General features: G+C 42.3%; 1 protein-coding gene across 1 annotated transcript in view; it reads right to left on the reverse strand.

Moving 5' to 3' along the window:
- Positions 1–25,812, reverse strand: part of DROSHA (drosha ribonuclease III) — a 305,757-nt gene that overhangs the window by 104,273 nt on the left and 175,672 nt on the right. The window contains exon 21 of the mRNA XM_044293205.1: positions 8,300–8,399. Within this exon, the coding sequence (XP_044149140.1) occupies positions 8,300–8,399 (100 nt within the window). The remainder of the gene's footprint in view (positions 1–8,299; positions 8,400–25,812) is intronic.

A 25,812-nucleotide genomic window follows, 5' to 3' on the forward strand; every position in this document is an offset into this window, starting at 1 on the left:
GTAAACGGCAGAGTCAGGGCAATAAAGATACAGTCTTGTTTGGCTGTTAACCCTTGCTTTGTTAGTGGAAAAAATGGGTTAAAATGGAAAATTAGGCAAAAAAATTGAAATTCTCAAATTTCATCCCCATTTGCCAATAACTCTTGTGCAACACCCAAAGGGTTAACAGAGTTTGTAAAATCAGTTTTGAATACCTTGAGGGGTGTAGTTTATAGAATGGGGTCATTTTTGGGCGGTTTCTATTATGTAAGCCTCGCAAAGTGACTTCAGAGCTGTAGTGGTCCCTAAAAATTGGGTTTTTGTAAATTTCTGAAAAATTTCAAGATTTGCTTCTAAACTTCTAAGCCTTGTAACATCCCCAAAAAATAAAATATCATTCCCAAAATAATTCAAACATGAAGTAGACATATGGGGAATGTTAAGTCATCACAATTTTTGGGGGTATTACTATGTATTACAGAAGTAGAGAAACTGAAACTTTGAAATTTGCTAATTTTTCCAAATTTTTGGTAAATTAGGTATTTTATTATGCAAAAAAATTAATTTTTTGGACTTTATTTTACCAGTGTCATGAAGTACAATATGTGACGAAAAAAACAATCTCAGAATGGCCTGGATAAGTCAAAGTGTTTTAAAGTTATCAGCACTTAAAGTGACACTGGTCAGATTTGCAAAAAATGGCCTGGTCCTTAAGGTGAAAATGAGCCTGGTCCTTAAGGGGTTAAGAGAGGAACAAAAATACTAAACTTCAAAAAAGCTAAATTTAGCCAACTAAGTAAGGCCATAGGCCTAACTGGGACAAAGTTCTCAAAAAAAAAAAATACAGCCACAAAACGGGACATTTTTAAATCAGTCCTAAAATCTAATTGTGAGAGGTACATACCTTATGGGAATAAAAGGTTAAGGAACAAGAAAAAAAACTAATATGGATAAACAGAATTGTAAAGAAAGCAATAAATGACAAAAAGAAAGCATTTAACTCACTAAAACAGGAGGGAAGCGAAGAAGAATTGAAAAACTATAAGGAAAAAAAAAAATTAATATGTAAAAGACAAATAAAAGCAGCCAGAGTAAAACTAACCCTAAAATGTTCTTCACTTATAAAAATGGTAAAAAGTATAAATCTGAAGGTGTCTGCCCTTTACAAAATAATAAGTGGGGAGTTGCAGAGAACGATGAGGAGAAAGCAAAGCTATTAAATATTTGTCTCCACTGTATTCACTGAAGAAAATAAACTTTCAGATGAAATGCAGAATGTAAAAGTAAATTCCCCATTAAAAGTGCCCTGTCTGACACAGGAAGAAGTACAGCGGCGTCTTAAAAAGATTAAAATAGACATTGCCTGGACCAGATAGCATACACCCCCGTTTCCTAAGAGAATTGAGTAATGTCATAGACAGACCCTTATTTCTGATATTTAAGGACTCTATAATGACAAGGGAATGTTCCACAGGATTGGCACATAGCAAATGTGGTGCCAATATTTTTTTAAAAAGGGCCAAAAACAGAACCCAGAAACTATAGGCCAGTAAGTTTAACATTTGTCGTGGGTAAACTGTGTGAAAGTTTTCTAAGATATGCTCTCTTGGAGTACCTCAATGGTAATTACCAAATAACTCCATATCCGCATGGCTTCATGAGGGATCGGCCATGTCAAACTAATTTAATCAGTTTCTATGAGGCGGTAAGTTCTAGACTTGAACGCGACGAATCAATGGATGTTGTATATCTGGACTTCTCCAAAGCATTTGACACTGTACGACATAAAAGGTTAGTATATAAAAGGAGAGTGCTTGGACTGGGAGAAAATGTCTGTATGTGGGTAAGTAACTGGCTCAGTGATAGAAAACAGAGGGTGGTTATTAACAGTACACACTCAGATTGGGTCACTGTCACTAGTGGGGTACAACAGGGGTCAGTATTGGGCCGTATTCTCTTCAATCTATTTATTAATGATCTTGTAGAAGGCTAGCACAGTCAAATATAAATTTTTGCAGATGAGACTAAACTGTGTAAAGTAATTAACACGAAAGAGGACAGTATACAGCTGCAGAATGATCTGTATAGACTGGAGGCTTGAGCAGAGAAATAGCAAATAAGGTTTAACACTGACAAATGTAAGGTTATGCACATGGGAAGGAATAATGCAAGTCACCAGTACATACTAAATGGTAAAACACTGGGTTACACTGACATGGAAAAGGACCTAGGAATTTTGGTGAACCGCAAACTATGCTGTAGAAACCAGGGTCAGGCAGCTGCTGCCAAGGTCAATATGATAATATGTTGCATCAAAAGGGGAATAGATCCCCGCAACGAGAACATAGTCCTGCAACTTTATAAATCCCTAGTCAGACCACACCGAGTACTGTGTAAAGTTCTGGGCTCCTGTGAACAAGGCAGACATAGCAGAGCTGGAGAGGGTTCAGAGGAGGGCAACTAAACTAAAAACTGGAATGGATGGACCACAGTACCCTGAAAGATTATCAAAATTAGGGTTATTCACTTTAGAAAAAAAGACGACTGAGGGGAGATCTAATAACTATGTATAAATAGCTCAGTCTATGAAAAAAGTCTATGAAAAAAAGTCTATGAAAAAAGGGGATAAGACATTCTTCAGATATATAAATGAAAAAAGGAAATTAAAACAAGGAATAACTAAATTAAAAATAAAGGACGGAAGGTATGTAGAAGAGAATAAAGGGCTAGCCGACTGCCTTAATGAATACTTCTGTTCAGTTTTTACAAAAGAAAAAGAAGGAGAAGGACCTCCACTAGAAAGGATGACTATTAAATCGTTTGATGCATGTGTCTTTACAGAGGAAGATGTTCTAAGTTTGCTGTCTAAAGTGAAGACAAATAAGTCACAGGGGCCTGATGAGATACACCCAAAATTATTAAAAGAGCTTAGTGGTGAGCTGGCAAAACCGTTAACAGATTTATTTAACCAATCATTAGTAACAGGAGTCGTCCCGGAAGATTGGAAATTGGCAAATGTCGTGCCCATTCACAAGAAAGGTAGTAGGGAGGAATCGAGCAACTATAGACCAGTGAGTCTGACATCAATAGTAGGCAAATTAATGGAAACCCTATTAAAGGATAGGATTGTGGAACATCTAAAATCCCATGGATTGCAAGATGAAAAACAGCATGGGTTTACTTCAGGGAGATCATGTCAAACAAATCTTATAGATTTTTTTGACTGGGTGACTAAAATAATAGACGGTGGAGGTGCAGTAGACATCGCATATCTAGATTTTAGTAAGGCTTTTGACACTGTCCCACATAGAAGACTTATCAATAAACTGCAGTCATTGAGCATGGGCTCCCATATTGTTGAGTGGATTAGGCAGTGGCTGAGTGACAGACAACAGAGGGTTGTAGTCAATGGAGAACATTCAAAACAAGGTCATGTTACCAGTGGGATTCCACAGGGATCTGTACTGGGACCAATTTTGTTTAATATCTTCATAAGTGACATTGCAAAAGGCCTCGATGGTAAGGTTTGTCTTTTTGCTGATGACACAAAGATATGTAACAGGGTTGATGTTCCTGGAGGGAAACGCCAAATGGAAAAGGACTTAGGAAAACTAGAAGAATGGTCAGAACTCTGGCAACTGAAATTTAATGTGGATAAGTGCAAGATAATGCACCTGGGGCGTAAAAACCCAAGGGCAGAATATAGAATATTCGACACAGTCCTGACCTCAGTATCTGAGGAAAGGGATTTAGGAGTAATTATTTCAGAAGACTTAAAGGTGGGAAGACAATGTAATAAAGCAGCACGAAATGCAAGCAGAATGCTTACCGCTGTACAGATCACTAGTGAGACCTCACTTGGAGTATTGTGCGCAGTACTGGAGGCCATATCTCCAGAAGGATATAGATACTCTAGAGAGAGTTCAGAGAAGAGCTACTAAACTAGTACATGGATTGCAGGATAAAACTTACCAGGAAAGGTTAAAAGACCTTAATATGTATAGCTTGGAAGAAAGAAGAGACCGAGGGGATATGATAGAAACTTTTAAATACATAAAGGGAATCAACTCGGTAAAGGAGGAGAGCATATTTAAAAGAAGAAAAACTACCACAAGAGGACACAGTTTTAAATTAGAGGGGCAAAGGTTTAAAAGTAATATAAGGAAGTATTACTTTACTGAGAGGGTAGTGGATGCATGGAATAGCCTTCCTGCAGAAGTGGTAGCTGCAAATACAGTGAAGGAGTTTAAGCATGCATGGGATAGGCATAAGGCCATCCTTCATATAAGATAGGGCCGGGGCTATTCATAGGATTCAGATATATTGGGCAGACTAGATGGGCCAAATGGTTCTTATCTGCCGACACATTCTATGTTTCTATGTTTCTATATATCAGGGGTCAGTACAGAGATCTCTACCATTATCTATTTATCCCCAGGACTGTGACTGTGACGAGGGGACATCCTCTGCGTCTGGAGGAAAGAAGGTTTGTACACAAACATAGAAGAGGATTTTTTACGGTAAGAGCAGGGAGACTATGGAAGCCGAAGAGGTGGTGATGGTGAGTTCACTAAAAGAGTTCAAGAGGGGTCTGGAAGTATTTCTGGAGTGTAATAATATTACAGGCTATAGCTACTGGAGATGGGTTGTTTATCCAGGGAGTTATTCCGATTTACCGATTGGAGTCGGGAAATAACTTTTTCCCCTAAAGTGAGGAAAATTGGCTTCTGCCTTACTGGGGTTTATGCCTTCCTCTGGATAAACCTGCAGGATGACAGGCTGAACTGGATGGACAGATGTCTTTTGTCAGACTTATGAACTTTTTTCTGACAGTCAAGGTGCTTCTTTAAGAATAATGTCACCTGGATCTATTCTTCTATTTTCTTAGTGGCGTTTATTAATACAGTGTTTTCATGAATAGTAGTGAACAGTCAGTTGCCAAAGTCTCAAACTTTTCCACCAACCCTGAAGATATGATTTTTGCCAGGTTAATATTAATCCTCAAACCAGGGGTGGACAGACCTTACATGGAAATTTCCCGGTGGGCCGATGTCCAGGGGTCCGCCTGAGCCCTCCTCACTGCCGGCCAGTGGAAGCTTTTGGGGATGTATTTTGTGATGGACTGTGGTATTTGGCTCTGTTGGGGTGGCATAATGCAGGGCTCGACAAATCCCAGGCGCCAGGTCGCCATGGCGACTAGGAATTTTGCCCTGGCGCCTATTTGCCTCTGCTTGAAAATAGGCCCAGCAGCCGGGCACAGACACTGGAGGGTTAGGACCGCTAGCAAAATGTAACTTTTTTTTTTTTTTTTATTACTTGCGCGGCGCGCCCAGGTTCGGACTGCCACCCTGCCCGGACCCCTCAGCTTTCGGCTCCATCGTGGTTTGGCCACTCTCTCTCGCCATCTATCGGTCGCAGCGTGCGTCATCTCCAGGGCAGTTAAAAATGGCAGAGCCCGTGTGCCGGTCAGAGAGCCTCGGCGGGGAGAGAGGAGTTAGTGCAGGGGAGGCAGAGCGGGAGCACAGTTAGCGGCGCTGCACACGCGGACAAGTGGAGGTAAGACAATCCGGCGGCTCTGCTGCTGTAAACGAGGAGCTCTGCACTTAGTTTGTAATGTCTGCCTGCTACGGCCATGAACCCAGGGGGGAGCTGCACACATGCTGCCGTCATTAGGCCGGAGCTCCTGCTAGCCACAACTGGTGGCCATTCCTGCAGTTACCATTCGGCCACTTCTTAGTTCTGTCCCTTTCTAGGAAAGCTGGGTGACAGCCTGTATACCACACAGAAAGCTGGGTGGCAGCTCCTAGGAGAGCTGTGTGGTATACAGGCTGTCTGTCACCCAGCTTTCCTGGTCTCCTGAAGAGAATATATCTCCGTATAGGAACATTTAGATACGTTATCATATGATTTACCCCTTTAGGAGTCTTGGAAAGCCGGGTTGCAGCTCCTGAGAACTAAGAAAGCTGAATGGCCAAATCATCTGATGACTTCTCTATATGTTCCCATACTGAGATATGTTCTCCTCAGGAAAGCTGGGTGACAGGCTGTATACCACACAGGTCTCCAGGAAAGCTGGGTGACAGGCTGTATACCACACAGGTCTCCAGGAAAGCTGGGTGACAGGCTGTATACCACACAGGTCTCCAGGAAAGCTGGGTGACAGGCTGTATACCACACAGGTCTCCTAGGAGCTGCCATAAGACTCCAAAATGGCTAAATCATCTGATATATCAAACTCAATTTATATCAAACTCTACATGTAGCGTGTGGAATTTAGTTACACGTGGTAAAATCCTATATTACCACAGTGCAGATTTGAATTGTGCACAGTAGGTTCATTTCCGTGTGGATTTTATGAAGTGTGAGGATTTTTGGGAAAATTTTATCCATTTTGCTGGTATTGGCTGCAATACGCTGTGGATTTCATAGCTGCAGTTCTATGAGATGAATGAGTCCGGACCAAACATCCTGGGGAAGGGATCTCAGTTCAGTCAGCTGCAGTGCAGGGATTACACACACACAGTGACGTCACAGCTCAGGGATTACACACACAGTGACGTCACAGCGCAGGGATTACACACACACAGTGACGTCACAGCGCAGGGATTACACACACACAGTGACGTCACAGCGCAGGGATTACACACACACAGTGACGTCACAGCGCAGGGATTACACACACACACAGTGACGTCACAGCGCAGGGATTACACACACACACAGTGACGTCACAGCGCAGGGATTATACACACGAAGTGATGTCACAGCGCAGGGATTACACACACACAGTGACGTCACAGCGCAGGGATTACACACACACAGTGACGTCACAGCGCAGGGATTACACACACACAGTGACGTCACAGCGCAGGGATTACACACACACAGTGACGTCACAGCGCAGGGATTACACACACAGTGACGTCATAACACACTTATAATAAACAATGCCCATGTTGTTTGGGTCTAGACTTCTTTATATGTTAATTTAAGAGGTGTTATTTTTGTCGCTGAAAAAAAAACGGCTTTATAAAAGGTAAAAAAAAAAAAACGGCTCCTAACTTTTTTAGCTGGCTCCTAGATTCCAAGAAAATTTGTCAAGCCCTGGCATAATGTGCCATTATATGGTATTGCTGTCCCCACCTACTTGTGCTGGCCCTGCCTTCCATAAATTTGGACCAGACTACAAAACAGGGCCACTTTTAGTCTTCCTTCCAGGGCCACTTTAAGTTTCAAGTCCGCCCCTGCCTCAAGCTCTTTAGTACCTAAAGAGAAAAGCCTCAACAAGATGATTTTAAAGAAGCAACTGTCATAGTGAGACATCTCTTTAAAAGGAGTCACCATGAATTTTGAAATTCACTGTTAAACAAGACTAGTAGGGCTAGCTCAGCTGAATGTAATAATACCTATACCTTAACGATCAGATGCGTCATTCTGAGAAAACAGTTGTTTTAATCTATACATAAATAAGGAACGTGTTGTGCATTGAGGGAGGTCCCAAACTACTCTGTGCACCCTTGTTCTTCCTGCTTCCTCTGCCAGCCCCTCCATCTCCTTCTTGATTATTTGCATACAGTCGTCGGTGGAAATGTCCTATGTGGTAAGCATGCTGGAATTCTAGAGATAATGGCAGCACACATGTATGATGAAAGCTGCTACAATAATGAATAATGTAATGTAGGGAATGATGTACCCGATAATAAACATACATATCAACTTATGGTAATGTGATTTTTATGCGATAATATAACATGTGACCTCTAATAATATTCTTATTTTAGCCCCTATATGATGCACAGAGGTGGTCAATTTTTTCAACTGCTCTGGTTCAGTACAGACGTGTACAGCATTCACTCTGAGCACGCAGACCTGGGAGGAGATGTTGGCCAATAATCACCATCTTTCTCCAACTTTCCAGTGTCAGCAAGAACCCAATAGACGCTGCTGACTGTATCCGTGTGGATAAGTGGCTCCCTCCAGCCAATCAACAAGAGCCAAAAGGACTATGACAGCAAAGAAAAGACAAGCCTATTTTGAGAATGGGTATTCTAAAAGCCATGGTTTTATATGCACAATTGAATGGGCAATAATTTCTTTGCTACATTACTTTAGTAGAAAGAGTCTCTACCGTAATGTAGATTAATCTATTTGGAAATAGAAATTGGGAAAATTCAATATCATGGATGGTGAAATTCTGTATTTCAAGAAGTAAATAGTTTAATGATGAATGTTACAGTGAGAGATAGCTGTAATGCAGACAAGATCATGGAATATGGAGAGCAGAAAAAGTTCAACATTTAAAAGATTTTTTTTTTTTTACCTTAGCCAACATTGCAAGATGCTGATTTTGAACAATAGCCGTCCTATACGTAGCCAAACCTCCTTCCTCAAGATTAGGAAACAGAAAGTACAGGTGGACACTGTAATAAAAGCAAAGGAGGATCAAAACTACAATAAAAGGGAAAAGAAAATCACTACGTAATAATCAAATTGCTTTGTGCTTGTGATCAATAGGAATTAGTATGCATACATGTGATTGCAGCAAGATATTTTTCAATATTAATCTATCATTCCAACGGCAGTGTGCATAAAAACATACAGATTGGTGCAATTGAAAAGTAGATCAATATGTTCTATATGAAGCATAAAAACTAAAGCAGTGTCAAAGGCTTTTCTTTGTAAGCCCTTGCTCTAAGACCAGGTCATAGCTTGCAAGAACTCGCTTGTTTGGCCTGGTCTTTTGATTGATACTTTATAATAAAGAATCATTCTAGGTGCTGTCATAATAAAAAAAAATGTATACATAATATATGCACCAAAAAAAAGTATATATTTTTTAACTTGACTGGCACCATCTGCTGCAGGGAGAGGCAATACCAATGTTGCTAGTGTCGTGTAGGTTTAGGACAGTCACTTTTACGGTATATGCTGTGCTCATTTCAGCAGAACCTAGCAAGCTCTACATAAATACCTATATTACCAATACTTTTAGACAAGAAAGTGCATGTTCAATGAATAAATGTAATCCAATGGCTCTAATTCCCAGAACATTTACTTGTTCTAGATGAAATAGGTACTCGACTGATAAAATACAGCTCCAGTATATCCAGTAGGTCAGTAACAGAGTCTGGTATCTAGACGGCACATTAAGCATTTAATCCTCTTGAATATGTAACATATAGGAAGCTGCTATGGTCTCATTTCCATAATGTAGGTGAGAATTCTAATGTAACCATTAAAGCAGAATCTACGAGATGCTGCAATAATGGTGTTATATTAATGACAACACTCATTGGAAACATGAAGGCAGCTGTAGAGATTAAGTGGATATTATTCTAGGGTTAATTGCCCTTTCAACATCTCAATAAACAGATTTCAAGTAACTTATGGTTAAAAAAAAAAAATAATCTGTAGTGGTGGAAAGGGAACTGCCCATCACCAAAAAACTGACCAGAGAAATTTGGCCACCAAGTGAGAGAAATAATAAGGTCTTCAGACAACTGTAAAGCATGGCTTTAGAGAAAAGAAAGCTAAAACAGAAGTAAAAAAGAACCAAGTAAGTAAAAGTAATAACGTCAGTTTATGACATCTACATATACCATTTTCAAACCTGAAAATATCCCACTTGAACCTTCACCGAAAAAGCAGAAGATTAAGAGCTGAATCATTTTAGAACTGACTTGTCCTTGGGTCAGATGAGTAAGCTATGAACATGGTGGAATATGTGTGCTTTCACTACAAATCTTTCCTTTTATAATGAAGCTTTTGATTGTTGACTTGGTTGCATCATACTTCTTTGGGAAAAAAAAAATCTTCTATTGAGCACTGGAATGTACAATGCCATTACAAGCAAGGACAAGGTAGCTTGAAGGAACCTGAAACACCTGTCCCATCTGTCTTTACAACCTGTCTTTTACAATCCTGGCATGAGAATACAGATTCCTCAAATAAAAGACAAAATAGATAGAGGACCAAACAAAAATCCCAAATAGCTAAAGAAAGAAATGAAGTATTTTACTCATCCACAGCTCAAGCAGAGCTGGCTCCAAGAATGATGGTGATTCTGTGCCATTTGCTTGAGTTATTAGGCATAGCCAGTCAAGAAACTTGGCAAAAGCACTGAAAAGGAACTAAAAGTGTCAAAGCATAAGGAAGCAGGATGTGCAGTTTTCAGTGCCTGTCTACTCTTGCTTCTCTCTGAAAATGCTTTTTCCTTCCCCCTAGAATACATAATTGCACCAGAGACACCATTAGTCTCACATAACAGACAGGAACTGCCACTTATCAGTACATACAAAGAAAAGGTTTACCGTCTTAATAGGTATTACACCTGGGTTGTCAACTGATCCACGAAAGTACATGTATGGTATGGCGATGCATTCAAAGGGGTTCTCCAGGAATTAAGAAAAAGAAAATAGTTAAATATTACATTATAATTATATTCCCAAATACCTTTCATTAGTTATAACTGCTCATTTTTGATAGGGAGCAATCATTAGGAGAAATAAAACGGTCACTGTCCTATGAGTACACACAAAAACTGTCCCAATCACATAGCGGGACAAGTTACTTCACATCTCTGAGCTGCCTCCGCCTTCTCTCTACTCTGCTTATCAGGGTTTATCATCCGGAATACAGTATAATGTGATTTTCAGTTGAATCTCTGTAGGAATAGAGTTCTTGAGGAGTACAGATAGACAGGACACACTGGCAATGTGGGGCTGTGGTAATGGAGATTTCATACAATTGCTGCTGCTCATTAGTCGTATCACCACCCTCCTCTCTGTACTTCATATCTCCTCATGAACGCCCTTCCTACAGAGATTCAGCTGAAGATCATAAACTATATTCCGGATCCCTGACAAGAAGAGCAGAGAGGAGGCTGAGGCAGATCTTTGGCTCAGTGTTGTGAAGTAACTTGTCCTGCTAAATGATTAGGACAGGTTTTCTGTGTACTAATAGGATGGTGGCCATTTTATTTCCCCTGATGATTGCTCCCTGGACAAAACAAGCCATTATAACTAATTAAAGTTATTTGGAAACATATTTATAATAAGTTAATATTTTTAAGTATTTTCATTTTCTTCATTCCTGGATGAACTCTTTAAATGGAATCTGTCACGAGTTTTCTGCTGCCCACAGTTTTAAATCCTAACAGCTCCAGCACATGCAGAGTCCATATTCATGAGATCAAGGCTCTCCCTGCCCACCTGCCGCTGTTTTTTTCCCATATGAATCAGCAGCAGGTGTGAGGGGAGGGTAATGAGCTCATGAATATGGGGACTTGATTGGCATGTGTTGGAGCTAGTTAGCACATGATTTTAGCAAAATTAAAGAAAGTGACCCAGCGTTTTGCTAATCAGATCTGTCACTTGTTTATGTTCCCCTTAGTTAGGACACGATAAAATTAGCGACAGATTCCCTTTAACCCCTTAAGAACCATGCCATTTTTCACCTTAAGGACTAGGCCATTTTTTGCAAATCTGACATGTATCACTTTATGTGGTGATAACTTTAAAATGCTTTTACTTATCCAAGCCATTCTGAGACAGTTTTCTCGTCACATATTGTACTGCATGTTAAGGACGCAGCGATACCTAATATGTAAACTTTTAAGTTTTGCACAATAACAGCATTTTTGAAACAAAAAAAATCATTTATTTTTTATTGTTTGGGCGATTGTCTTAGGTAGGGTCTCATTTTTTGCAGGATGACTGATTAGTACAATTTTGGGGTGCGTGTGACTTCTTGATCGCTTGGTATTATACTTTTTGTGATGTAAGGTGACAAAAAAAAGGCTTTTTTTTAGCACAGTTTTTATTATTATTTGTTTGACCAGATGGGGTGGATCATGTGATATTTCTATAGAGCAGGTTGTTACACACGCAGTGATACCGAATAAATTTTTTACAATTTCATATTTCTTTTTTTATGAGAAAGGTGCTTTTTCTTTTAATTGAAAAGGAGAGGGAGCACAAACCTCCCATATGCCATGGTCAGAGCTGACCGCGGCATATGAGGGGGTTAACCACCGGCCTCAGCGTCATCACTGATGCTGGTGGATGCAGCAGGGATCAGGCTGTCAGTAACAGCCGGATCCGTGCTGCTGATTGCAGGACCGCAGGAAGAGAATACTCGCCCTGGGGGACAAAGTACCGACCATTTAGGATGAGCATTCTCGTCCTGGGTCCCTAAGGTGTTAAACATCTTGCTGCAGTTTTGATGCCACAGTGGTATAACAGTAGTCCAACATATGAAAAGAAACAGGGGCTACAAGTATTTTAAACTGCATAGGGGCCCATGCACATGTGCAAAGCCATTTTTTGAGGTCCACAAATCAGAGATAATGGATCACAAAACGGATATGGGCCGCATTCTACATAATGGAACATACTGCCATCTATAGAAATGTCCTGTTCTTGTCTGTAAAACATGTTCTATTATTTCGCAAGGCCATATAACGTACATATGGATGTGGACTATACACAGTGTGCTGTCCGCATCTTTTGCGGCCCCACCGAAGTGAATGGGTCGGCATCCGACCTACAAAAAATGCAGATCGGATGCGGATAAAAAACACGGTCGTGTGCATAAGCCCTAAATGAAGTAGGAGTCTAGCCTTTGGGTTGAGTCACAAAACACCAGCACCTGGATCCTTTTGTAACTGTATATCATTTGTAACTGTATGTAATTAATAATGTAGTATAGCCAATGAGCTATCCTCTGGATAGATCATCAGCATCTGATTGGCAGGGCTCCGACACCCAGGACCTCTGCCGATCAGCTGTTTGTGAAGGCCCAGTGACATAACAACAAGAATTACTGGTGTCTTTATTTATATCACCCCACCAAATGATGAGACATTTTCCAGACAATCACTGGTATTTTGTAGTACTGCTGGAGTGATGTCACGGGAAGAGGTATATAGTTGGGTGTAATCTGCTGATGGTCTGTCTGAAAGGGACCGTAGAGAGAAAAGAGGATCAAGATCTAAACCCTGAGGATCTCCAACAGCAAGAGGTTGAGGAGAAGAAGTAGAGACAGCAAATGTTATGCTGAAAGTGCTGCCAGAGAGACAGGAAGAAAACCAAGAGAGCAATGTCCTTGAATGGAGAATACTAAAAAGTTTGTGGACTACAATGTCAGATCCAGAAGATCAGTGGAGAGTAGTTGCCATGATAGGACACTTTGGTAAAGGAAGTTTCTGTAGATTGCATGGGTCGAGAAGAGTTAGCAGAGAGGTAACTTATCAGGCGAGAGTAGATCAGAGGTTACAGGAGTTTAGAGAAGGGGAGATTATAAACAGGTCAATAGTTAGCAGAGAGGTTAATTATCTTAATTAGGTGACTAATGACAGCCGGGGAGAGAAATTGGAGGAGGTGGGATGGAATAGGATCAGTTCTGCAGGTAGTTGGTCGAGAAGAAAAGAGGAGCCTCATTATAGGGTCAAGTGAGAAGCAAGAACAAGAGGAAGTGTGGGACGGAGGGGATTGCTGCTGGTTGGATACTGGGACATTATTTCCTGCTGGATGTTATCAAACGTATCTTTGAAGTAAGTGGATACGTCTTCAGCACAGAGGTCAGTAATCGTCACATTCACTTTAGAGCTGAAGAGGGAGCGACGGCTAGCAAAGAGTTGTTTCGGCTTATTTAAAAAGGGTTTCTGTCATCAGAAATCACGTTATGCAGCTGACTGACATTAGCGATGGGCTAATATCAGCAGTACATAACAGCGGGCTTTCTAGGTCTCTGCCTGCCTTTTAAAATATGCTAATGAGCCTCTAGGTGCTATCAGGACGTTGCTTCAGCACCTAGAGGCTCAGTCCACTCACCCTTTGGCACGCCCAGGTCCCTTTGATTAACTTGTTATTTCTCCTCTTCGTCCAGTAAATCCTGCGCCGTCCCATTTACTATTCGGCGCAGTGAGTGAAAGACGCACTCCTGCTGCCGCCCTCCCTCACTGCGCCTGCTTCACTCACTGCACAGGCTCCAGACCGTTTAGTATTCGGCAGTGAGTGAGGCCAGCAGCAGGAGTGCGTCCTTCACTCACAACGCCGAATAGAAAAAGGGACGGCGCAGGCACGGGATTTACTGGACGAAGAGGAGAAATCACAAGTCAATCAAAGGGACCTGGGCGTGCCAAAGGGTGAGTGGACTGAGCCTCTAGGTGCTGAAGCAACGTCCTCATTGCGAGTTCAATGTGTTACTTGCTCGTGTGAAAGCGGCCAATAAAGCAACAGATAGCTAAGGTATCATTGCATTCACCTGAGCCAGCCCTACACGGGATTGGGCCAGGTTTAACAGGGAAAAAAGGGAGCCTGTCAGCAGGAAATTAACTCAAACTACAGTTTTTTAATCAGAATTCAACAGGAACACGTGGAAGATTATTTTTTCTAATAGTAAACATCAAAAATTAAAAACTGACTGATGATTTTAGTCATCAGCATTTGTAAATGATTTGCTTTGCAGCTGTTGAGAATCACATTAACATTTCTAAATGATATGGTATGCATGGAAAAAGGAATCATGCGAGCGCCAATAAACAGGTCAGCACACTAAGGCTGGTTTCACACGGGCGTTGCGGAAAAATGTGCGGGTGCGTTGCGGAAACACCCGCGATTTTTCCGCGCGAGTGCAAAACATTGTCATGCGTTTTGCACTCGCGTGAGAAAAATCGCGCATGTTTGGTACCCAAACCCGAACTTCTTCACAGCAGTTCGGGCTTGGGATTGATGTTCTGAAGATTCTATTATTTTCCCTTATAACATGGTTATAAGGGAAAATAATAGCATTCTGAATACAGAATGCTTAGTATAATAGTGCTGGAAGGGTTAAAAAAAAATAAAAACGTTAACTCACCTTATCCCCAAGATCGTGTAGTTCCCGGTCGGTCTCTTCTCTAGCTGTGGGCTTGGGCTGAATGACCTTTGGTGATGTCAGATCACATGCTCCAATCACATGGTCCATCACCATGGTGATGGAGCATGTGATCTGACATCACCAAAGGTCCTTTAGCCACAGCTAAAGAAGAGACCGACCGGGAACTAGGCGATCATGGGGATAAGGTGAGTTAACTTTTTTATTTTTTTTAACCCTCCCAGCACCATTATACTAAGCATTCTGTAGTCGGAATGCTATTATTTTCCCTTATAACCATGTTATAAGGGAAAATAATACAGTGAATAGACTGTCACCTAGAACCCATGCGTGAAAATCGCACCGCATCCGCACTTGCTTGCGGATGCTTGCGATTTTCACGCAACCCCATTCATTTCTATGGGGCCTGCGTTACGTGAAAAACGCAGAATATAGAACATGCTGCGATTTTCACGCAACGCATAAGTGATGCGTGAAAATCACCGCTCATGTGAACAGCCCCATAGAAATGAATGGGTCAGGATTCAGTGCGGGTGTAGTGCGTTCAACTCACGCATCGCACCCGCACGGAAATCTCGCCCGTGTGAAAGGGGCCTAAGGCTGGTTTCACACGGGCGTTGCGGAAAAATGTGCGGGTGCGTTGCGGAAACACCCGCGATTTTTCCGCGCGAGTGCAAAACATTGTCATGCGTTGCACTCGCGTGAGAAAAATCGCGCATGTTTGGTACCCAAACCCGAACTTCTTCACAGCAGTTCGGGCTTGGGATTGATGTTCTGAAGATTCTATTATTTTCCCTTATAACATGGTTATAAGGGAAAATAATAGCATTCTGAATACAGAATGCTTAGTATAATAGTGCTGGAAGGGTTAAAAAAAAATAAAAACGTTAACTCACCTTATCCCCAAGATCGTGTAGTTCCCGGTCGGTCTCTTCTCTAGCTGTGGGCTTGGGCTGAATGACCTTTGGTGATGTCAGATCACATGCTCCAATCACATGGTCCATCACCATGGTGATGGAGCATGTGATCTGACATCACCAAAGGTCCTTTAGCCACAGCTAAAGAAGAGACCGACCGGGAACTAGGCGATCATGGGGATAAGGTGAGTTAACTTTTTTATTTTTTTTAACCCTCCCAGCACCATTATACTAAGCATTCTGTAGTCGGAATGCTATTATTTTCCCTTATAACCATGTTATAAGGGAAAATAATACAGTGAATAGACTGTCACCTAGAACCCATGCGTGAAAATCGCACCGCATCCGCACTTGCTTGCGGATGCTTGCGATTTTCACGCAACCCCATTCATTTCTATGGGGCCTGCGTTACGTGAAAAACGCAGAATATAGAACATGCTGCGATTTTCACGCAACGCATAAGTGATGCGTGAAAATCACCGCTCATGTGAACAGCCCCATAGAAATGAATGGGTCAGGATTCAGTGCGGGTGTAGTGCGTTCAACTCACGCATCGCACCCGCACGGAAATCTCGCCCGTGTGAAAGGGGCCTAAAGCATGCAATGCATACATTTGTGTGGTGGAGGTGACTAAACACCATGAAGCCTTATCACCTGCCGCCAAAACACGGCAAAACTAGAGAGATTTAAGAGCACGCTACAGGAAATCCATGCAAGGATGATCTTCACGTCTGGATGAGGGAAGGATGGGAGGTATACTTGAAACTGTGAGCTTATCTCTTTGACAACATCCCATCATAAATTATCTGTGGATGGTGGTTGGAGTTTTTTTTTTCGGGAGCTGCTGTGAATATAAGCAGGCTTAATGCGTCAGCTGCATGAGGCCGCACACATTGTGCCAGGCTGTCAATGACAACACACGGTTTGAGACACACAGCCAGGAAACATTTCACATGGTTTCTTAATGCTCACTTATATCGCAACTGTCTGGCTGTAAAAAAAAAACTAGGTTAAACCGAGAAGTATAGAGAATTAAGTTAGCACTGATCTACAAGAATTCCCACAAAAAATAAAATGCGTTTCTGCCTAGTCAACAAATATTGCTAAAATAATCTATATAAAAAGTAAAAGGCAAGAAGACAAAGCTTCCGGAGAGCGCAGATGCAGCAAGTACAACTAGCAGCAAGATATTTTAAACCGATAGGAATCTTTTAATTCTGTTTAAGGAGTTCAAAAAACCTTAAAGGGGTTGTCTCACCTCAACAAATGGCATTTATCATGTAGAGGAAGTTAATACAAGGCACTTACTAATGTACTGTGATTGTTCATATTGCCTCCTTCGCTGGCTGGATTCATTTTTTTTTTTTTATTATTATTTTTTTTTTTATTACACCACTTGTTTCAATGGTTACGACCACTCTGCAATCCAGCAGCAGTGGCCGTGCTAGCACACTATAAGAAAAAGCACCAGCCTATGAGAGCTCCCACAGTCCCGGCCACCAGAGAGGCCAGCACTTGTTCCTATAGTGTGCAAGCACGGCCACCACTGCTGGACTGCAGGGTGGTTGTAACCATGGAAACGAGCAGTGTAGAATGCGATGGAAAAATGTCCATAATACTTCCCTTTCTGGCTGGATTCAATCACAATACATTAGTAAGTGCCTTGTATTAACTTACTCTACAAAATAAATGCTATTTGCTTAAGTGAGACAACCCCTTTAATGAGGTCATTTATCAAACTGGTGTAAAGTAGAACTGGCTTAGTTGCCCATATCAACCAATCAGATTCCACCTTTAATTTTCCAAAGGAACTGTCAAAAATGAAAGGTGGAATCTAATTGGTTGCTATGGGCAACTAAGCCAGTTCTACTTTACACCAGTTTGATAAATGACCCCATAAGTGCTGTCCTTTTAAGACAAATTTTTGCGAGCTATGTATTCTACTATAAGAACACAAATCTCTCCTGTGCTTTGCCGGACCCAAAGCTTTTGGGTAAAGGAATAGGACAGGATTGCCCTGGCACCCCAGGAGCTTTCCAGGATTATGTTTTTTTCTTTTTAGGCTACTTTCACACTAGCGTTCGATCGGATCCGTTCTGAACGGATCCGATCATAATAATGCAGACGGAGGCTCCGTTCAGAACGGATCCGTCTGCATTATATTAGCAAAAAAAAAAGCTACCGTATATACTCGAGTATAAGACAAGTTTTTGGGCACATATTTGTGTGCTCAAAAAGCCCCCTCGTCTTATACTCGAGTCTAGGTCTTGATTGCGAATATTCGCAAAAAAAAAAAAAAAATCGCATTGAAATTTTCACATAAAAATTCGCATGAACTGGTATTTTCACAAAAATCGAATATTCGCTTTAGTTGGTTTTTGTACTGTTAAAGTTATTGTTGATAGCATATTGTTTTTCTTTGAAATGAATATTCAAAAACCTTTAACCTACTGATGCCTCAATTAATGTAATTTTATTGGTACAGTATCTATTTTTATTTTTGAAATTTACCAGTAGCTGCTGCATTTCCCACCTTAGTCTTATACTCGAGTCAATAATTTTTCCCATTTTTGGGGGGTAAAATTAGGGGCCTCGGCTTATATTCGGGTCGGCTTATACTCGAGTATATACGGTAAGTGTGAAATTAGCCTGAGCGGATCCGTCCAGACTTTTACATTGAAAGTCAATGGGGGACGGATCCGCTTGAAGATTGAGCCATATTGTGGCATCTTCAAACGGATCCGTCCCCATTGACTTACATTGTAAGTCTGGACGGATCCGCACGTCTCCGCACGTCTCCGCACGGCCAGGCGGACACCCGAACGCTGCAAGCAGCGTTCAGGTGTCCGCCTGCTGAGCGGAGCAGAGGCTGAACGCCGCCAGACTGATGCAGTCTGAGCGGATCCGCATCCATTCAGACTGCATCAGGGCTGGACGGAAGCGTTCGGGGCCGCTCGTGAGCCCCTTCAAACGGAGCTCACGAGCGGACAGCCGAACGCTAGTGTGAAACTAGCCTTACCTAGCCACCGTAACTGAAAAACTCAACAGTCTACCGGTTCCTTGTCCGTTTACCTCCACAGCATGGACAGGGTCACGTGCGCCATTGCAGCCAATGACTGGCCACTCTTGCTAAAACTATCTGATATTGAAGCACTAGAGAGCAGTTTCTCGAAGATCATATGGAAGGAGACCACCTATTTCTTTGTGTCGCCTGAGTATGTTTGTGTTGTTGGAGGTGGGGGAGTGATCAGGTTCATTTCTTACACATATTACAGTACAATCTAGTCTGCATCTGATACTATATCTCACTGGCTTAAGATGTATGATACATTTTGCAAACCTAATGCTGTCATACCTCCTGTCTTCACCCTCTCTGTGGGGAGAGCTACATTCTCAACCACCAGGACTAAGAGCTCATGCACACGACTGTATGTATTTTGCAGTCACAAAAAATACGGATGGCATCCGTGTGAATTACGTATTAGAACAGTCCTATCCTTGTCCGTTATGCGGACAATAACACGTTTCTTCCTTTTTTTTTTTTTTCCAGAATGGATATGCGGACATATAGAAAACGGAATGCACACTAGTGGAGAGGCAGGTTGGGAATGCACCCAGCCTTTCCATTCATCCTTTAGGGGACTGCCAGAGATAGAGTACTGCGCTCATATATTCCTGGCAGTCCCATACAGAATGAATGGAGTGGCAGGGGGCATGCTCAATCTGCTGCTCCACAAGATTGGAGTAAAAGGACCTTTCTTGGGATTGATTGGGGTCCCAACAGTTGGACCACAGTGGTCAGTTATTTACCCCTTATCCTGAGGCACAACCTCTATAATAAGAAATGTAACTACAAAAAAAATGAATGACTGCATGAGGTTCCAATAGCAAAATAACTAGGCCCGTAGTATAAGGGTCTGTTCACACTTCATGTTTTCAGGGTTTCTTTAGCCAAATATACAGACCCCTTTGAGATCTGTCAGTATTTTTGGGCATCCACTTGAATAGATCCAAGTGGATGTAAGGTGACAAAAATAGCTTTTTTGCCACTTTTCTTTTTAATGGTGTTTATCGGACAGGGTCCATCATGTGATATATTTATAGAAACGGGCGTTACGGACGCGGTGACACCTAATATGTGTATTTTATTTCTTTTTTTTTTTATAGGAAAAGGCAATTTCTTTTTTTAATTTACTCTTACTTTTTTTTTTTTCATTTTTATTATTTTCACTTTCTTTTTTTATCAAGTCCCTCTTGGATCATGAAGATCCAGTGGGGCTGATGGCTGTACTATACTTTGCAATGCTCTTGCATTGCAAAGTATGATACTATTAGATGGCCTGTAGGCGGCAACAGCGGACGCTTTTGCAAAGTGTCTGGTTGCCATGGCTAACTTTGTTAACCCATTAGGTGTTCCACAAGAATTAAAGGAAAATTAAGATAAAATTTCTAAATTTCACTTTTTGGGCAGATTTTCCATTTTATAAAAAAAAATTCTTTAACGCATTGAGGGTTAACAGCCAAACAAAACTCAATATTTATTACCCTGATTCCGCGGTTTACAGAAACACCCCACATGTGGTCGTAAACTGCTGTACGGGCACACTGCAGGGCGCAGAAGGAAAGGAATGCCATTCGGTGTCTGGAAGGTAGATTTTGCTGGATTGGGTTTCTGAACGCCATATGTTTTTTTATTTTTCTGCCGATCGTCTTGTGCAGGGACTTGTTTTTTGCAGAAAGTGTTGAGATTTTTATTGGTACCATTTTTGGGTACATAGGATTTTTTGATCATTCATTATTACACTTTATGGGGCAAGGTGACCCTAAAATTGGCTGTTCTGGAACAGTTTTCATGTATTTATTTTTACAGCGTTCATCTGAGTTAGGTCATGTGATAGTTTTATAGAGCAGATGGTTACCGACGTGGCAATATCTAATATGTATACTTCTTATTTATTTAAGTTTTACACAATAATAGCATTTCTGAAACCAAAAAAATTATGATTTAGTGTCTCCCTAGTCTGAGAGCCATAGCTTTTTTATTTTTTGGGCGATCGTCTTAAATAGGGTATCATTTTTTGCGGGATGAGGTAACGGTTTGATTGGTACTATTTTGGGGGGTCATAAGCCTTTTTGATCGCTTGCTGAGTTATTTTAGGGAGCTCATACTGATAGGCTGAAGTGAGCGATCTGACCAGAGGACAACAGACCAGGGATGTCAAACTCGTGGCCCTCCAGCTGTTGCAAAACTACAACTCCCATCATGCCTGGGCATACTACAGTTATCAGGGAATGCTGGGAGTTGTAGTTTTGCAACATCTGGAGGGCCATGAGTTTGACATCCATGACTTAGACACTGCTGCCACAATCTCCTAACCCAAGAGTGTTCTGACAACTTAAACTAAAAGAGAGCACTTCGTGCCGCCGAGATCTGTACTTTCAGGATGCTAGGCCTTTGTTTCTTTCTCCATCCTTCCTGCAAGAAACCTAACACAAGTGGAAAGTCTGGAGCGACCAGCACAACCACTGGTCTGTTGGCAAATCAGAAAAAAGTTAGCCAAACTCTCCGATAAATGGAAGATGTGATGATCTCCTTATGACTGGCCAACAGAGTGGTAATAACATCTACAGAAAGTCCTCTCTTTCTTAAAATCTGCCAGCCAGGCAGTCAGGTGAAGATTTCTCATCTGTGGGTGAAAAACTGGTCCCTGTGCCAAAAACAACTATTACAGTAATTCTTCCCCCCCCCCCCCCGACAATTCTGAATACTCTTGGTAACAACTTTTAGGGGGGAGGGGGGGGCGTATAGAAGGCTCTGCTTCCAGGATTGAGCAAAGGTGACCTTTGGGAAAAGGGAAAATAAAACGTCTACCTTTCTGTTTAACATGGTGGCAAAAAGATCCATCTTTGAGACACCCCATAAGGCTACTATCTGATCGAATACTCCCTGATCTGGGGACCATTTTCCCTGGCGCAGACGATAACGGCTGAGAAAATCTACTCTCACATTGTCTGCTCCTCTAAGATGTACCGCTGAAAGAAATAACAGAGAAGCCTCTGCCACACTAAAAATCTGATGAGTGAGGAACATAAGACCTGGAGCTCTGGTGCCTCCCTGTCTGTTGATGTAGGCCACTGCCGTCACATTTTCTGAGTAAATATTCACATTGCTGCCTCTGAGGACTGGAAGACTATTAACCAAGGATAACCGAATCGGATTCAGCTCTCTGAAATTGTGAGACTGTCCCAACTCCCAGATAGCAGAAGAGATTCCACATGGGCTCCCCATCCGGATGGACTGGCATCTGTGGTCAAGGGAAGAACTGCGTCCCTCTGCCAAGGTACACTTTTCTGTAAATTTTGCAATGTATCCACCACTCCAGATCCTTGAGGCGATAGAGAGATTTCCACATCCAGAGAACAGATACACCTTTCCCACTCCTTCAGAATCTGAAGAAGTCTCGAACTATACTGGGCTCATTCTACTCCTGGAAAAGCAGCCGTCATGAGACCCAGCACAGACCTGGCTTCCTTTAAGGAAACAAACTGACAGGAGGGAAGAACCTGAACCTTTGACTTGATCAGAAGAGCTTTCTGTAGGCAGGCACCTCTGAGATCTGGAATCTAAGATCATCACTAAGAATTTGCAAGTCTGATTTGGGCACAAAATAGATTTTTCTAGATTTACTTCCCAACCCAGTTTCTCTAGAACCTCACTCAACCAATCTGTCCTAGAAGGATTTGACTTGATTTGGAAATCGTCTAGGTAGGGGGTGATAACTACCTCCCTCTCCCGGACATGAGCCATCATCTCTATTACAATGTTGGTGAAGACCCCCCAAAAACCTCATGTCTGGGGAAGATAGTGGCATGATAATACGCATCCCTCAGATCTACAGTGGCCATGAGGAAGTCTGGAAAGAGATTGTTTATCGCCAACCTCATGGATTCCATCCGAAACCTCTCACACATTGGATAATGGTTCAAACATTTCAAGCTTATTATAGTCTGGAAAGAACCATACGTTTTTTTTGACAGAAAAAAGGGTTGAATAAAACCCTTTGGCCACCTCCTGTTTTAGAACCTCTACTAGGGACCTTCTTCTCTAGGAGGGAAAAAAAAACTTCTGCCACAACTTCCGCTGACTGCTTTGGGAAATCTGACCAAATCAGTTATAACCAAACTTTTTTACTAAACTTGAAACTTTAGTCTCAAGCCCTCTCTTATAACAGAATTTATCCAGGGACTGTTGGAGATCTTCTGCCATAGATGGGAAGAGAGAGACAGACAACCTCCTACAGGGGGCCTGGCGTCATTGTGGTTGTTTCTTTGAGGCATCTGACCCTGAAAAAAAACACTTTAGACTTTTTAGCACCTCCTGCATGATGTTTTGCCCCTTACTTACCTTTGAAACTCTCCCTATTAAACCTGGGAAGGAAGGACCTCCTAGGGGGCTGCTGACTGGAAGAGGGGGGAAGACCCCCTTTTTTTTTTTCATCTGAGGCCTTCTATAGCAAATGGCATATAGCAACCAAAACAGGCCCAAATAAAAATTTGCCCCGACATTGAATAGCACAAAGCTTAACTTTTGAACTAGCGTCCCCATTCCAGCAGTTCAACCAAATCGCTCTACGGGCAGAGTTAGACAAGGCAGAAGCTCTTGCGGATAGTCTTAGGGAGTCTGCAGAAGAATCAGCCAAAAAATCCAAAGCATTATCAATAGTCAGCAAGGAGGAAAGCAATTGCTCCCTAGGAGTGCCCCCTTTAATGTAGGCTTCTAATTCCCCCATCCAAAGTTTTAGGGACATAGCAACGGAAGTGGCAGCAATGGCAGGCTTAAATGCTGCAGCAGAGGCTTCCCAATTTATTTTTTTATAAATCTCTGCTCTCATCAATCAGATCTATAAGAGATCCCATATCTTCAAAGGGAAGCACTGCCTTTCTGGACATTTTGGCTACAGGGGCATCAAGCTTAGGAGCCCTATCCCAAGATGCGGAAACCTGTTCATCAAAAGGATTTTTATGTTTAACAGAGGAATGTATTAAAAAAAAAATTTTTTGATCAGGTTTCTTCCACTCTTTGGAAGCCTGAATATTTTTATGGAAGACAAAATTCACACTCTATCCAGGACCTAGTTCCTCAAACAGAGTCCTAAACGGATTGTGGTAATTTCTCATCATCTAAACCCATAGTAGCTCTAAATGCTTTAACCAGGGCGTTAGTGTTCTCAGCATGGAATAGCGGCTTTCCTGTAGACTCGTTAGAAGATTGCCATTCCTCTTCTTCCTCCAAACCAGATAATACATCACTGTCACTGGAGGGGGAATTAGATGCGGCCACAGAGGTACTAGGGTTGGGCGATATACCAGTATCACGATATACCGCGGTATTAAAAAAACGGCGATATTGCTGTTTCCTAAATACCGCGGTATTTCGTGACGTCATAGAAGCGGTCATGTGCGCTGACCGCTTCTAAATCCGCGGCCGCCCGCACCAGCATGAACCGTACGGCACATTTACAGAGTACTTGTACGCTTGCGGCGGCGCTCTTATCCATTCGGCCGGCGTGAGGGAGGGAAGGAATACTGTAACTCGCATTCCCGGCACCCGACCTCTGAGAGGACGCTGTGATCCGCGCAATTAATCCCTCAGGTGATCACAGCGTCCTCTCAGAGGTCGGGTGCCGGGAATGTTCTTAAAGGGCTTCTGTCACCCCATTAAACCGTTTTTTTTTTTTTTCTTTACTAATAATCCCTACACTGCGATCTCATCATACATACGCTAATTAATGATTTTCGTTCAGTAGAATTTGTTAAAAATCGATTTTTGAAATATGTAAATTACCTTGCTACCAGCAAGTAGGGCGGCTACTTGCTGGTAGCAGCCGCGTCCTCCGATGGTAATGACGCCCCCTCTGCTTGTTGATTGACAGATCGCGTCCGCTGGCCCTTTCTCTGCTGGCCCTGCCTGTTTTGATTCAATATCTGGCGCCTGTGCCGCGGCCGTACCTCTCTTCAATCTGCGCAGGCGCACTGAGAGGCGGCAACTCGCTCGGCCGCTCCATCCTCAATGCGCCTGCGCCGGGTGTAGATGTGACGTCATCGGCGCAGGCGCATTGAGGATGGAGCGGCCGAGCGAGTGGCCGCCTCTCAGTGCGCCTGCGCAGATTGAAGAGAGGTACGGCCGCGGCGCAGGCGCCAGATATTGAATCAAAACAGGCAGGGCCAGCAGAGAAAGGGCCAGCGGACGGGATCTGTCAATCAACAAGCAGAGGGGGCGTCATTACCATCGGAGGACGCGGCTGCTACCAGCAAGTAGCCGCCCTACTTGCTGGTAGCAAGGTAATTTACATATTTCAAAAATCGATTTTTAACAAATTCTACTGAACGAAAATCATTAATTAGCTTATGTATGATGAGATCGCAGTGTAGGGATTATTAGTAAAGAAAAAAACAAAAAAAAAAACGGTTTAATGGGGTGACAGAAGCCCTTTAAGTCCCTGCATTGGTGGCAGTGGGCAGTTCTGATCGGAGTCCCAGCAGTGTAATGCTGGGGCTCCGATCGGTTACCATGGCAGCCAGGAGTCACGCTACTGAAGCCCTGGCTGCTATGGTATGTTAGTAAGCAGCATTATACTCACATGCGCCGTGGCCGCCGGGCGCTCCTTCTGTCTGTGCGGCGCATTGCTAATGCTTTCCGTGCAGTTTCCGTTATGCAGCCCATAGACTTTTATTATGACGGAATGAATAACGGAATGCCTCTAAAGGCATTCCGTTATAGAATTGCGTTATGGTCCGTGGTAACAGAATCCATAACGCAATTCACCTTTTACCAGTAAACGAACCGTGAACGAATTTCATAACCTGAAATTCGCTCATCTCTAACCCAGGCAGATGGTAATTTTCTTTTACAAACACACACTCCTTTGATCTGGAGACCTTCCTAGAAGATATATATCCAGGCATAGAAGATAGCCCCATCAGCAAATACATAACACTGATGTTAATGGGGAACAACCCCTCTTACCGCACGCTGGTA

The sequence above is a fragment of the Bufo gargarizans genome, chromosome 5 (assembly GCF_014858855.1).
Source record: "Bufo gargarizans isolate SCDJY-AF-19 chromosome 5, ASM1485885v1, whole genome shotgun sequence".
In the NCBI taxonomy this organism is placed as follows: Eukaryota; Metazoa; Chordata; class Amphibia; order Anura; family Bufonidae; genus Bufo; species Bufo gargarizans.